General features: G+C 38.2%; 1 protein-coding gene across 1 annotated transcript in view; it reads left to right on the top strand.

Annotated features, from left to right (window-relative positions):
• The window catches only part of QSER1 (glutamine and serine rich 1), an 86,568-nt gene that overhangs the window by 32,547 nt on the left and 39,021 nt on the right, over positions 1-15,000 (top strand). Inside the window, exons 2-4 of the mRNA XM_023185517.2 lie at positions 6,053-6,165; positions 6,853-7,014; positions 10,897-14,586. Coding sequence (XP_023041285.1) covers positions 6,053-6,165; positions 6,853-7,014; positions 10,897-14,586 — 3,965 coding nt within the window. The remainder of the gene's footprint in view (positions 1-6,052; positions 6,166-6,852; positions 7,015-10,896; positions 14,587-15,000) is intronic.

Raw genomic sequence — 15,000 nt, 5'->3', positions numbered from 1 at the left:
CATTTAGAACAGAATAGCAAAAGATATTTAGGGATAAATTTAACAAAATACATGTAAGAATTATACACTAAACACTACAAAAGATTGTTGAGATAAATTAAAGACCAGAAACAGCTATACTGTATTCATGGCTGAAAAGATTCAGTACTTTTAAGATGGTATAGTTTTTCCCAAATTGGTGTTTAGATTCAGTGCAGTTTTTTTGTTGTCATAGAAATTGACAAGCTAACTCAAATGTATGTGGAAATACCTAGCACAGCAAAACAGTTTTGGAAAAAGAACAAATTTGGAAGATTTGTGTTATTGAATTGAAAACACTATAAATACAGTTGTATAAAAATATAGTTATTTGTGGATTGATTTATATGAACAGACATTGGTCAGTGTAATACTATAGTCAAGAAATAGAAACCCAAATATATGGTTTATTGATTTTTGACAGAGGTGCCAAGACAATTCAATAGGTAAAGAATAATCTTTTCCATATATAGTGTTGGAACCATTGCACATTGAAATTTTAAAAATGAGTATCAACACTTTACACCACATATAAAAAATTAACTCCGAATGGATTATAGCCCTGAATGGAAAAGTTGATACTATAAAACTTCCAGAAGAAAACACAACAGAAAATCTTTGAGGTTTTAAACTTAGACAAAGATTTCTTAGGTACAGCACCAAAAGTACAATAGGTAAATTAAAAACTGATCAAAATTAAGAGCTTTTGCCCTTCTAAAGATACTGTTACAAGACCGAAAGCCACTGGGTGGGAGAAAATATTTGCAAAACATAACTGGCCAAGAATTTGCTCCAGAATATATAAGCAACTCTCAAAACGCAGTAATAGAAAACAACCCAATAAAAATGGGCAGAATATTTCAGTAGTACTTTTACTAAAGATTTCTACATGGAAGATGGTGAGATATTTATTGCACATCAATTAGAATGGCTATTTTTTTTTTTTTTTCCAGCCAGAGTCTCACTCTGTCGCCCAGGCTGGATGGAGTGCAGTGGTATGATTTCGGCTCATTGCAACCTCCAGCCTCCCAGGTTCAATCGGTTTTCATGCCTCAGCCTCCTGAGTAGCTGGAATTACAGATCTGTGCCACCATGCCTAGCTAATTTTTGGATTTTTAGTAGAGATGGGATTTTGCCATGTTGGCCAGGCTAGTCTTGAACTCCTGACTTCAAGCAATCCACCCAACCTCAGTCTCCCAAAGTGCTGGGATTATAGGCGTGAGCCACCACACCCAGCCTAATTTTTTTTTTTTTTTTTAAGTAACAACTTACAAACTAATAATACCTAGGGCCCACATGGATGCAGAGTTACTAGACATACATTATTGGTGGGAATGTAATATGTTATAGCCACTCTGGAAAACATGCAGTTTATCTGAGTTAAACATACATTACTGTATAACTCAGTCATCTCCCTACTCAAGTGAAATTAAAACTTATGTTCACACAAAAACTTATGCACATGGGTATAGCAGCTATATTCATGATTGCCCCAGATGTCTCTCAACTGGTGAGAAGGTTTTAAAAAACAAACCAACCACCCAGGCGTGGTGGCTCACACCTGTAATCCCACACTTTGGGAGGCTGAGGCAGGCGGATCTTGAGGTCAGGAGATCAAGACCATCCTGGCTAACATGGTGAAACCCCGTCTCTACTAAAAATACAAAAAATTAGCCGGGTTTGGTGGCGGGCGCCTATGGTCCCAGCTACTTGGGAGGCTGAGGCAGGAGAATGGCATGAACCCGGGAGGCGGAGCTTGCAGCGAGCCAAGATTGCACCACTGCACTCCAGCCTGGTTGACAAAGCGGAGACTCCGTCTCAAAAAAGAAAAAACAAAAACAAACAAACAAAAACAACCTTTGGTGCATCCATGCAATGGAATACTGCTCAGCAATAAAAAGGAATGAATCACTGATAGAAATAACACATAGATGAATCTCAGAGGTGTTACACTAAGTGAAAAGTGAGACACAAAGACTACATATTAAATGATTCCATTTATATGACATTTTGGAAAAGGCAAAATCACAGAAGCAGAAAACAGATCTGGGGACTTGATGGTAGGATATGCTTACTGCAGAGAGACGGGGAATCTTTGTGGTGATGGAGGTGTTCTCTCCCTTGGTTTTTGTGGTTTGTTTATGCAGGTATCAGAACACACACTAGAGGGCCAGGCGCAGTGGCTCACTCCTGTAATCCCAGCGCTTTGGGAGGCTGAGGTGGGCAGATCACCTGAGGTGGGGAGTTTAAGACCAGCCTGGCCAACATGGCGAAACCCTGTCTCTACTAAAAATACAAAAAAATTAGCCTGGCGCAGTGGTGCATGCCTGTAACCCCAGCTCCTCAGGAGGCTGGGGCAGGAGAATTGCTTGAACCTAGGAGGTGGAGGTTGTGGTGAGCCGAGATCGCACCACTACACTCCAGCCTGGGCGACAGAGTGAGACTCTTGTCTCAATAAAAAAAGACCAGGCACGGTGGCTCACGCCTTTAATCCCAGCACTTTGGGAGGCCGAGGTGGGCGGATTACGAGATCAGGAGATCAAGACCATCCTGGCCAACATGGTGAGACCCCGTCTGTACTAAAATACAAAAAATTAGCCGGGTGTGATGTGGGTGCCTATAGTCCCAGCTACTTAGGAGGCTGAGGCAGGGGAATCACTTGAACCCGGGAAGTGGAGGTTGTAGTGAACTGAGATCGCACCACTGCACTCCAGTCTGGTGACAGAGCAAGAGTCCATCTCAAGAAAAAAAAAAGCCCCAGAAAAGGTGAATTCTACCCATGCAAATTATACCTAAGTTTTAAAAAGCAAAAATATGAAAAATTTGAACCTTGAACTTTACCTCACACCAGACACACAAAAAAATCTCAAAATGAGTCATAGACCTAAACATAAAAGCAAAAACATTAAAACTTATAAAACATAGGAGAACATATTAGTTGACTTTGGGTTGGTGAAGATTTCTTAGGACACCAAAAGCACAAACTATAAAACAAAACATCTTGATAATTCACATTGAGCAAAAATTAAAACCTCATTATTTAAAGACACTGGAGGCCAGATGTGCTGGCTCACGCCTGTAATCCCAGCACTTTGGGAGTCCAAGGTGGGTAGATTGCTTGCTTTAGTCCAGGAGTTCCAGAACAGCCTGGGCAACGTGGACAACCTTGTCTCTACAAAAAGTTGGCCGGTGGTGGTGGCGTATGCCTATAGTCCCAGCTACTCAGGAGACTGAGGAGAAAATCACCTGAGCCCAGGAAGTTGAGGCTGCAGTAAGCCATGATCATGCCACTGCACTCCAGGTTGGGAGACTGGAGTGAGACCCTGTCTCAAAAAAAGAGAAGAAAAAAAAAAAAGGAATAAATAAAGACACTGGAAAATGAAAGAGAATGAAAAGGCAAGCCAATAGACTGGGAGAAAATACTCCCAGTACATATATTTGACAATGAATTCCCTGTCTCAAAAAAAAGAGAAGGAAAAAAAAAGGGAATAAATAAATAAAGACACTGGAAAATGAAAGAGAATGAAAAGGCAAGCCAATAGACTGGGAGAAAATACTCCTAATACATATATTTCACAATGAATTTTGATCCAGGATATGTAAAGAACTCTTAAAACACAATAAGAAGGGAAACAACCCAGGTTTGGTTTTTATTTTCAGCTTTTATTTTAGATTCAGGAGGTACATGTGCAGGTTTGTTACAGCATGATGCTGAAGTTTGGAATACAAATGATCCTGTTACCTGGGTACTCAGCATAGTAGCTGACAGTTTGATTTCCAGTCCTTACTCCACTTCTTCCCTCCTCTAGTAACCCCCAGTTTCTATTATTGCCATCTTTATGTCCGAGTACCCAATATTTAGCTCACACTTATTAGTGAGAACATGTGGTATTTGGTTTTCTGTGCCTGCATTAATTTGATTAGGATTATAGCCTCCAGCAGCATCCATATTGCTTCAAAGGACATGATTTTGTTCTTTTTAATTAAAGGTTGTGTGGTATTCTAAGATGTTTGTGTACCACATTTTCTTTATCCAGTCAACTGCTGATGGCACCTGGGTTGACTCCGTGTCTTTGCTATTGTGAAAATGCTGCAATGAACATGCGAGTAAATATCTGTTTGGTAGAATGACTTGTTTCCTTTTGGAAGTATACCCAGTAATGAAATTGATGACAACTTAGATCTTTTAAAAGGGCTAAAGATTTGAATAAACTTCACAAGAGAAGCTAAAAGAATAGCCTTACAAACATACAGGAAGGTGCACCTCCTCGTATGTTATCAGAGAAATGCAAATTAAGCCACAATGGTACTCCACTGAACTCACCTAGAATGGCTAAAATTAAGAAGACTGAAAAGATCAAGTATTGACAGGTGTAAAACTACTGGAATGTTGATACTTCACTTTTTTTTTTTTTTCTTGGAGACAGAGTCTTGTTCTGTCACCCAGGCTGGAGTACAATGGTGCAATCTCAGCTCACTGCAACCTCTGCCTCCTGGGTTCAAGCGATTCTCGTGCCTCAACCTCCAGAGTAGCTGGAATTAGAGACCTATGCTACCATACCCAGCTAATTTTTGTATTTTTAGTAAAGATGGGGTTCTGCCATGTTGGCCAGGCTAGTCTTGAACTGCTGACCTCAAGTGATCCACCTGCCTCACCCTCCCAAAGTGCTGGGATTACAGGCATGAGCCACCACACCAGGCTGTGTTGCAGACATTAGTAAGGACACTACCTTAACTACTTCAAGCTCAGAATCATCAGTAATGAGACAAACTGACATCGTGTGCCTTCTCCTGTGATGCAATAAGAAGTACACAACAGGCCAGGTGTGGTGGCTCATACCTGTAGTCCCAGCTACTTGGGAGGCTGAGGCAGGAGGATTGCTTGAGCCCAGGAATTAGAGGCTACAATGAGCTATGATCCTGCTGTTGCACTCTAGCCTGGGCGACAGAGACCCTGTCTCTTAAGACAAATCCAGAATTTGGGACATCTTATAATTTAGTTGCCCTGGATTCTTCAAAAGGTCAAGGGATTAGGGATTAGGGGTTGGGTGAAGGCACTGGTACTAAGTTAGAGAAATAACCAAATGAAATCACTGAATTTTGATTGAATCCTAGTTAAAAAGAGCTTAAAACTTCTAGATGTTTGGCAACAATGGGGGAAACTGGAATATGACCTATATATTATATGATTATTGAATTAATGCTAAATGTGTTTAAGTTTAATAGTGATAACTGGTTATATAAGAATGTCCTTGTTCCTATGAGATGCACCTGATGATATCTCCCAAGTTATTTTCAAGTTGTTTAGCAAAAAAAAAGAAAAGTGTGTGTGTGTGTGTGTGTGTGTGTGTGTGCAGAAAAATAAGTGATGTTACAAAATCTTAATAGTTGTTGAATCTTAAGGGACAGGTATATGGGTGTTCATTGAAGTTTCGATTTTTTCTGTGGGTTTAAAATATTCAAAATATTTCCCCTTTCCAAGGGGAGGGAGTAAAAAATCTTGTTTTGGACTATTCTGAAAATGTTTGAGCTTGAAGTTTTCTCAGTGAGTTATTGGGAAATAGTATTAATTCTTTATTTGAATTATCTGTTATTCCATAGACTACTATAATTAGGTTATGGAGGTTATTTCATCTGGTCCTTTTTTTATACAGATGAAATTAGTCCAACAATAATTGGGTCACTTATTTAAATTACACTGTAAGCCAGAAGTAGAGCCTGTACAATGAATTCAGCTCTCTGTTGTCCAGGATATTGCTTTTTCTGCTGCACCACATTACCTCTCCCAGTAAAAAGACTCTTGTTTGAGGTAGAGTTGAATTAAAGAAAATACTGTGTATTATTTTTCTCCTAATGCATCTTAAATATATTTTCTTCATTGTGATAGTATCGTCAGACTGTGTTTGATCCACTAATCTATAGATGAGGAAGTTGGTCAAAGGTTTCTACTACTTTTATAGTTGCTCTTCTAGAAGTTTTTTTATCAAATGGTTTGGACTATATATTTTGTTCACTGATTTTTAATGTCCTCTAGTTTAAGCTATGAAGAAGGACATCCCTCACACTCTGAAACAGATCTCCTTCAGAGACAGAGTTTTGCAGCCTCTCATCAGCTTCCTGGATATGCTCCCACACCTCAACCTACTGGTAACAATTCTCTTGTGAAATATACTATGAGTCTGGGTACATTTAGTGAATAAGAAGGAAAACCAATTTTCATGTGTTGGGTTATCAATGTGTAGGATATACTCATGCCATGGGAAATGAAATGAGAGTATAAGCTTGTTTTTTGTTTTTGTTTTTGACATTGCTCTCTTGGCCGGGCTGGAGTGCAATGGCGTGATCTTGGCTCACTGCAACCTCCACCTCCAGGGTTCAAGTGATTCTCCTGCTTCAGCCTCCCAAATAGCTGGGACTACAGGCGCCTGCCACCATGCCCGGCTAATTTTTGTACTTTTTAGTAGAGACGGAGTTTCACCATATTGGCCAGGCTGGTCTCAAACTCCTGACCTTGTGATCCTTCCCCCTCGGCCTCCAGAAGTGCTGGGATTACAGGTGTGAGCTGCCGCACCCGGCCAAAGCTTTGGTTTTTACCAACAGGGAATATTTATATAATTAATAAATTAAAAGATCTTCTTTCATGCATCTTTGGAGATTTTAAATTATAAATATGCTTGGTCAAATTGATATGTTTACTATCAAAATAAAACCATTTGGGGTTGTAGAATGTTTTGGCCTCAATTTTCAGAAATTTTAAAATACAGTCAGGAATACAATTTTATACAAGTACATATTTTTTGTTTACTTTGGGATATATTTTATCTTCAAATGTAGGTCTTTCTGGAATATTTGATACTAGTGTGAACAGTGCCAGCAGTAACACTAAAGAGTCTTCAGTGATGAATTTTCTGTCTACTGCTGAATCCCGAACTGCTCAGGCTGCTGCTTCAGGAACTACTCTCTTACCACAGTTCAGGGCTCCATCCTGGCAGACAGGTGATTCTCTGTTTTTAGAATTTTTAAGTCCTATAAAAATGCTGATGAAAAATATACATTTGATGGCCTTGTCATTGTGGCTGGGAGTTTTGTTACAATATTGATTTTCCACTGAACTTTAAGACCTGGAATTTTTCAAAATTTTCAGGTGAATAAAATTCAAGAATTTATTACTGGCAGAAATTTAGTTTTAGCATTCTGACAAAAACTAATAAGTTGACATTGAGGGGTAGATAATGATTAAAGAAGGTCTGATATAAGGTTTATATCTAGCAATTACTTGTCTACTTGAAAGAAGCAAAGATTAAAATTTATTTTAGTGACTTCAAAATGGATAGGTGGTATAGTAAAAAAATTCTTGGGACTCATTTCATTGTTAGTGTTATATAAAGTTATCCTTAATTGGATAGATTAAATCATTAATAAGAGCCATTACAAGTTGATATTATGATGTGCCCATTTTCCAGCAATAATTACAAGGTCTATAATGTGCTTTTCTATTTTTTCTATAATGTGCTTTTCTATTTTTTCTATCATTTTTCTTATTTTACTTTTCAACCGTTCCTCATCAAAAGTTGTATCTATATATTTCTGTTTTTTGTGGTATGACAGGAATTTTTTTTGGAGTTTTTTTTTAGTTTCGTTGTCTTAAAGAAGAAATGTCATAGTGTATTTGAAAATATGTTTTTAAGGGATAGCTATAGGAAATAGTATTTTAACATTCTCATGTAAATTCCACTAATAGAAGTTTCTCAGTATACCTTAGCGACTTTTTTTTCCTGCTTCTAAGGAGATAATTAATGATTTGGTGAAATAAAATATTTTAAAACACAGCTTTATTTTTACTGCCTGAAATAATTTTATATTTCATGTATTTTCCTATTAGTATATTAGTTAGATTTTCCTATCTGTATAGTAGTGCTGAAACTTGAGAGTTAAAGAAATTTTCAAACAAAAGAAAATCTGTTAATATTTCTGTAAAGTGTTTTTACTCTTGTGTAGTTTGTTTTTAAAGTTTTTTTGGCTTTTTAGGTTTCAATTTTGTTTTGTTTTGTTTTTTGAGACAGAGTCTCACTCTGTCGTGCAGGCTGGAGTGCAGTGGCACAATCTTGGCTCACTGCAACCTCTGCATCCTGGGTTCAAGTGATTCTTGTGCCTCAGCCGCCTGAGTAGCTGGGATTACAGGCATGCACCACCATGCCCGGCTAATTTTTATGTTTTTCGTAGAGATGGGGTTTCACCACATTGGGCAGGCTGGTCTCAAACTCCTGACCTCATGTGATCTGCCTGCCTTGGCCTCCCAAAAGCGCCCGGCCTAGGATTCAATTTTTAACAATTCATTTTTACAATTATTTGTTAAATTGCATTTAACAATTCATTTGTATCTGATCCTATAATTGAATTGCATTCAGAAGGGCTTGGACTCTCAGGTTAGTAGGTAAAAGTTTTTTTATTTTTATTTTTTCAGAGCACGACTGATATTACTATCATATAGACATTTAAACGAAATTTAATGGATTTTTGAGCACATTAAACTGGACCTAAACTAATGTACTCTAAATGGGAAATAAAAATGAAATTGAGACAAAAACATACACAACATATAAGGAACATCTTCTTTTGACATGTTTGAGATTATAATATGAGCATTAGGTGCATTTCAAAATAGCTTCTGTGGGCATACTGTGGTGAATTTGCTAGCCTCTGTGACTCCCTTCTACATTAATCTAATAAATCATGCAGAAGTAAGTCAAGTAAGAAAGATCTTTTATCACTCTACTGGATAGAAGGATTTCAAGAAATAGAAGCTCCTTATCACCACTTTAAGCCCCAGATATTCTCTGTCCTTTCTAACTAGCCTCCCCTCATTCTAGGCATAACTGTGATAGTGTCAGTCACCATGTAATTATAATTGGTTCTTTAAATATGATTTGATATATGTGACATAAAACACTTACCTCATAATAACCATTAAAACTGAATCCATTATTTGTAACTTTACATTTACTTAAATGTCAGTTCTTTATTGCTGTTTACTTATTATGTTTTAACGCCCCCCCCCCCACCCCAACACACACAAAAGAACAATAGGAGATGTCTGCTAAAGAGCAGTAGAGTCAGTTGGTTGGAGGTTCATGAATACCACGTGACCCTCAGCAAGTCACATCACCAGTCAACCCCCGTTTCCTCATTGCTAGAGCAAAGGAGTTGAACTATATTATCTCAAAAGACTATTCTAGTTCCTGTCAGTTTCAGTGTATTTTAAACATTTCTAAGTGTTATTTATTCTTTCAAGTGCCACTAGATATTTTCTATCTTTGTAATAGTAATTCTTTTTGGATATTTAATGGAAAGTAGGAAAATATTTTTCAAAGAGCCAGAGAATTGTTTTCCCCATTTTTCCAAAAATGAAAAAAAAAATATAATGGAAGTTCACATAAAACATTTAAATAGTAAAAAGGTATATAAAGTGGAAAGTGATAGTTCCTAACTTTTCAAAAAGGAATTAACAGTTTGTTATTTATTTTTATTGGATATCCTTCTATGTCAAAACATATACATCCACCTTCATCAATGTTTATGGCAACAGTATTATTATGATATGCCATAATTATTTGATTGATCCCTTGTTTATGGACTTTTTGTTGTTTCTACTTACTGTAAACAGTAACTATAATGGACATCTGGTACAAATATTTTTGTATGCACTTATTTCTATAGAATACATTTCTACAGAGCTATCGGATCACAAGGGTATACCCAGTTTTACTTTTGCTATATGTGGCTAAAATGCTGTCCTGAAATGTTAACAGTCTCTTTCTGACAGTACTTTTATTAATTTCTGATCAACTTTTTGTGATAAACATGCATCTATTGTGATTGGGAAGTTGTTCATAGGAAGTCAAAGCTTGAAATGCAAGAGATTTTTAAAGTGAATATATTGTGGTAAAAGAAACTGTAGTTCACTGACTGGTTTTTTATATTTATTTATCATGTTAGATGTAGGCAAGTTAGTGTTTTTTTTTCCATTTTAATGTTATGTACATTTTACTTTGTCCAATGGTATTTTGCGTTGAGACTTTGGGATAAATTAATCACTAGAGATAAGTACATTTTTACTGATTTCTTCATTTTCCTATGACCTTATCAAACTATATATAACTTCTCTTATATAACAATTGCTGATATCATTGTAACTTCATTTTTGCTCTATGAAAGCTAGCTAATCCAGGCGTGGTGGCTTACACCTATAATCCCATCACTTTGGGAGACCAAGATAGGAGGACCACTTGTGCCCAGGAGTTCAAGATAGCCTGAGCAACATTGCAAGACCCCATATCTCTACAAAATTTAAAAATTAACCAGGTTTTGGGGGCATGACCTGTAGTCTCAGCTACTTTGGACACTGCAGCTGCAGTGAGCTATGATCGCAACACTGCGCTTTAGCCTGGGCAACAAAGTTAAGACCTTGTCTCTTTTTTTTTTTTTTGAGACAGAGTCTTGCTCTGTCGCCCAGGCTGGAGTGCAGTGGCCGGATCTCAGCTCACTGCAAGCTCCGCCTTCGGGGTTTACGCCATTCTCTTGCCTCAGCCTCCCGAGTAGCTGGGACTACAGGCGCCCGCCACCTCACCCGGCTAGTTTTTTGTATATTTTAGTAGAGACGGGGTTTTACCGTGAACATCTTGTCTCTTAAGAAAAAAAAAAGAGGATGGAAGTGGGAAGCTAGCTATTTTGAAATGTAATTTCAAAATTTACATGCAGAACTTGTCAAGTTTTTCAGTCTTAAGACATTTTAATAGGTTATGTAAGTCACTACTATGAAAACATATTAAAGTAATTGTACCATAATTACATAAAAATCTTTGTGCCTTTTCTTTATAGGCATGCATTCTTCAGCAGCAACTGAGCTGTTTGCTACTGGACCTTTGCCAAGCACTGGAACACTTCCACCATCTCTCTCTGCTTATCAGCATCCCACCACCTTCAGCAATAGAAACTTTGCTACCACTTCACCTTTGGTGCTTCAGGATTCAACTTTTAACACTACATCAAATGGAATTTTAAGTCATCATGACCCTTTGCTACAAATCAAGACTTCCCAGGGAACTGTTCCAACTGCTTTGGCATTTGAGCGCCTGGGCAGTTCTGTATTAAGTAACAGCATACCACCTCAGTCTTCAACATACCGCTCAGCTCAAGAGTCTGCACCCCATCTTTTACAACCTCAATTTAGTTTGTTGCCTTCAGCACTTGGGGGAGCCCAGCAGACTCCTCAAGCCTACAGTTCAACTCTCTTTACTAGTTCTACTGCTTCCATTGAAAGAGCTCTTCTTCGAGAATGTAGTGTTATTAAACACCATCAGCGGCCTTCAGGTACCCAGTCAATTCAGGCACAACTGACTGGTTCACAGCACTCCTTACATAGTTATCTATCAAATTCAAGTGTAGTTAATTTTCAGGAAACAACCAGGCAGTCTTTATCCTGTAGCCCAGTTGGAGATTCCACTCAGGTGAGCAATGGAGGATTACAACAGAAGACCTCCCAGGTCTCAGTGGAACTTTCTCAGTCTTACTCATCTGCGATTCCATCATCAGGGTATCCTCCTTCTACTACAAAAGTAAAAAGCTGTTCTACAGAACAACCACTAACATCAACCAAGACCCCTAAACCTCAAAGTATAATTCCTCCTGTGCAAACACTAAGCTATTCCAAACCTTTACATAACCAGAGTTCTGTAATATCGGGCCAAGCACAAATTTATTCTACAGCGCAGCTACCAAGCCTTTTATCAGTCAGTCAGTCCCAAAATTATGGTTTAGTACAGCCACATAATGTGCCATCTATTGTTCATTCACAGGTTTATAGGTCCAGCAAGGTGGAGAAATTGCCACCCTTGTATAAAACATTGACTTTTTCTGGGTCATCTCAGACTATAACTCCTGAAAATCAGACGCTTAGTTATTCATCTAATCAGCAAGAGGTATTGTCTTCAGTTACAAATGAGAATTACCCTGCTCAAACAAGAGATCTGTCTTCAGTAAGTCAGTCTCAAAGTTACTCATCTGGTCACTCTCAGGGTTTATCACCAGTTAGCCAGACACAGGTTAGCTATTCATCTCAATCACAAGTTTTGTCAGTTGTTAGTCCTTCAGAAAGCTATGCTTCAGGGGAGTCCCTAACATTAACAGCCCCTTCTCTTTCTTATTCTTCTGCCTCTCGGGCTCAGAATTTGCCAGACTCTAGCCCGACCCAGAATTATATTTCTATGCATTCTTCTCAAAATGTTCAGACTCAAGAGTCATCATCTCCCCAGTCCCAGAAGTTTTTGCCTGGTGTCCAGTCATCATCTTTTGCATCCTCTACTCATTGTCAGACATTACAAAATAACATAACTTCCCCTGACCCAAAGTCTTATGCTGAAAGAAAGCTTGACTCAGATGTGTATACGTCTTCAAAGCAAGAAGATGGTTTTCCAATGCAAGAGTTACAGGTATTGCAGCCACAAGCATCTCTTGAGTCGTCAACCCAAAGGCTATCTGATGGGGAAATTAATGCTCAAGAATCAACTTATAAGGTGTCAAAAGCAGATGACAGATATTCTCAGAGTGTAATCAGAAGTAATTCCCGTCTTGAAGATCAAGTTATTGGGGTTGCTCTACAAGCATCAAAGAAAGAAGAAAGCGTTGTTGGTTCAGTGACACAACTTAACCAACAAATTGGCCAAGTCAGTAATACAGCTACCCTTGATCTTAAGAATGCAACTAATTTAATACAGACTCCACAAATAAGGTTGAATACTAAAGACTTAAAGCAGCAGCATCCTCTTGTACTTAAGGTGCATGAATCCAAGGTCCAGGAACAACACAATCAAATAATTAATGCTTCATCTCAGATTCAAATTCCAAATCATGCATTAGGGCATGGCCCTCAGGCATCTCTTCCTAATACACAGGTCCTTTTAGATTCTGCCTGTGATTTACAGATTCTTCAGCAGTCAATACTGCAGGCAGGTTTAGGTCAAGTAAAGGCATCTTTACAAGCACAGCGTGTTCAAAGCCCTCAACAAATAGTACATCCTTTCCTTCAGATGGAAGGTCATGTTATTCAAAGCAATGGCGATCATTCTCAGCAGCAACTCCATCCTCAAAATTCTGAAGTTATGAAAATGGACCTCTCTGAGTCTTCAAAACCGTTACAACAACATCTAACAACAAAGGGCCATTTTAGTGAAACAAATCAACATGACTCAAAGAATCAGTTTGTTTCTCTTGGATCGATGTGTTTCCCAGAGGCGGTGCTTCTTAGTGATGAAAGAAATATTTTATCAAATGTAGATGATATCTTAGCAGCTACAGCAGCAGCTTGTGGAGTTACACCTTCTGAATTTTCCAAGTCAACTTCAAATGAAACCATGCAGGCTGTTGAAGATGGTGATTCTAAATCTCATTTTCAGCAGTCATTAGATGTCAGGCATGTGACTTCAGATTTTAACTCTATGACAGCTACAGTAGGAAAGCCACAGAATATAAATGATACTTCCTTAAATGGAAATCAGGTTACTGTGAACCTTTCACCAGTACCTACCCTTCAGTCAAAAATGACTCTTGATCAACAGCACATTGAAACACCTGGTCAAAATATACCACCTAAAGTAACTTCAGCAGTGGTTGGACCAAGTCATGAAGTCCAGGAGCAAAGTTCTGGCCCATTCAAGAAACAGTCTGCTACCAATCTTGAATCTGAAGAAGACAGTGAAGTTCCTGTTGATAGTACATTAAATAATAACAGAAACCAAGAGTTTGTTTCTAGTAGTAGAAGTATAAGTGGAGAGAGTGCTACATCAGAGAGTGAATTTACCTTAGGGGGTGAGGACAGTGGTGTGTCAGTGAACCCAGCTAGGAGTGCACTTGCACTGTTGGCCATGGCCCAATCTGGGGATGCAGTCAGTGTCAAGATTGAAGAAGAAAACCAAGATTTAATGCATTTTAACCTTCAAAAGAAAAGAACTAAAGGAAAAGGGCAAGTTAAAGAGGAAGACAATAGTAATCAGAAACAGCTGAAAAGACCTGCCCAAGGCAAACGCCAGAATCCAAGGGGAACAGATATATACTTACCATATACTCCTCCTTCCTCAGAAAGCTGCCATGATGGTTATCAGCATCAAGAAAAAATGAGACAGAAGATCAAAGAGGTGGAGGAAAAACAACCAGAAGTCAAAACAGGATTTATTGCGTCTTTCTTAGATTTCCTGAAATCTGGGCCCAAGCAGCAGTTTTCCACTCTTGCTGTACGAATGCCTAACAGGACTAGACGGCCAGGGACCCAGATGGTTCGTGCATTTTGTCCCCCACCACTTCCCAAGCCTTCATCTACAACACCCACACCTTCAGTGTCTGAAACTGGCAGTAACAGTCCATCAGATAAAGTTGATAATGAACTTAAAAACTTGGAACATTTATCTTCATTTTCTTCTGATGAAGATGATCCTGGATGTAGTCAAGATGCTTATAAAAGCATCTCTACTCCCTTAACTACTTTGGATGCTACTTCTGATAAAAAGAAGAAAACAGGTAAAGTTTGAAAATTTAGATTCATAATTATTACTTCTTTTTCGGGCTATAGCCCACATTTTAAGCTTTTTTCACTTAAAGCAGGTCTGCAAGTATATTTTCAGGACAAAATGTATAGGTAGGTATCTTAAGGACTTTTTAAAAAAAATTCTCTTGCCTGTAGGAAAGGTCTGGGTTTTAGGTTAAGTAGTTTTGATTTTTCTTGGCTTTTTGCCAAAGACAGCATAATCTGTACAGTGTGCCATCCAGATTTCTCTAATCTGAGATATCGTGAGGTAATTGAGGCACTGTATCGTGGGTATTGCTGTAGTATAAACCTGATACATTTTCTTAGTTTGCCAATTTTGTCTGAAGATTAACATTTTAGTATTAAATATGGTTATGTTTAAATATGTTGCGATAGTCCAAGTGACA

The sequence above is a fragment of the Piliocolobus tephrosceles genome, chromosome 13 (assembly GCF_002776525.5).
Source record: "Piliocolobus tephrosceles isolate RC106 chromosome 13, ASM277652v3, whole genome shotgun sequence".
Classification (NCBI taxonomy): Eukaryota; Metazoa; Chordata; class Mammalia; order Primates; family Cercopithecidae; genus Piliocolobus; species Piliocolobus tephrosceles.
Note: the sequence above shows the minus strand (reverse complement) of the source record. Positions and strands in the feature narration are given on the sequence as shown.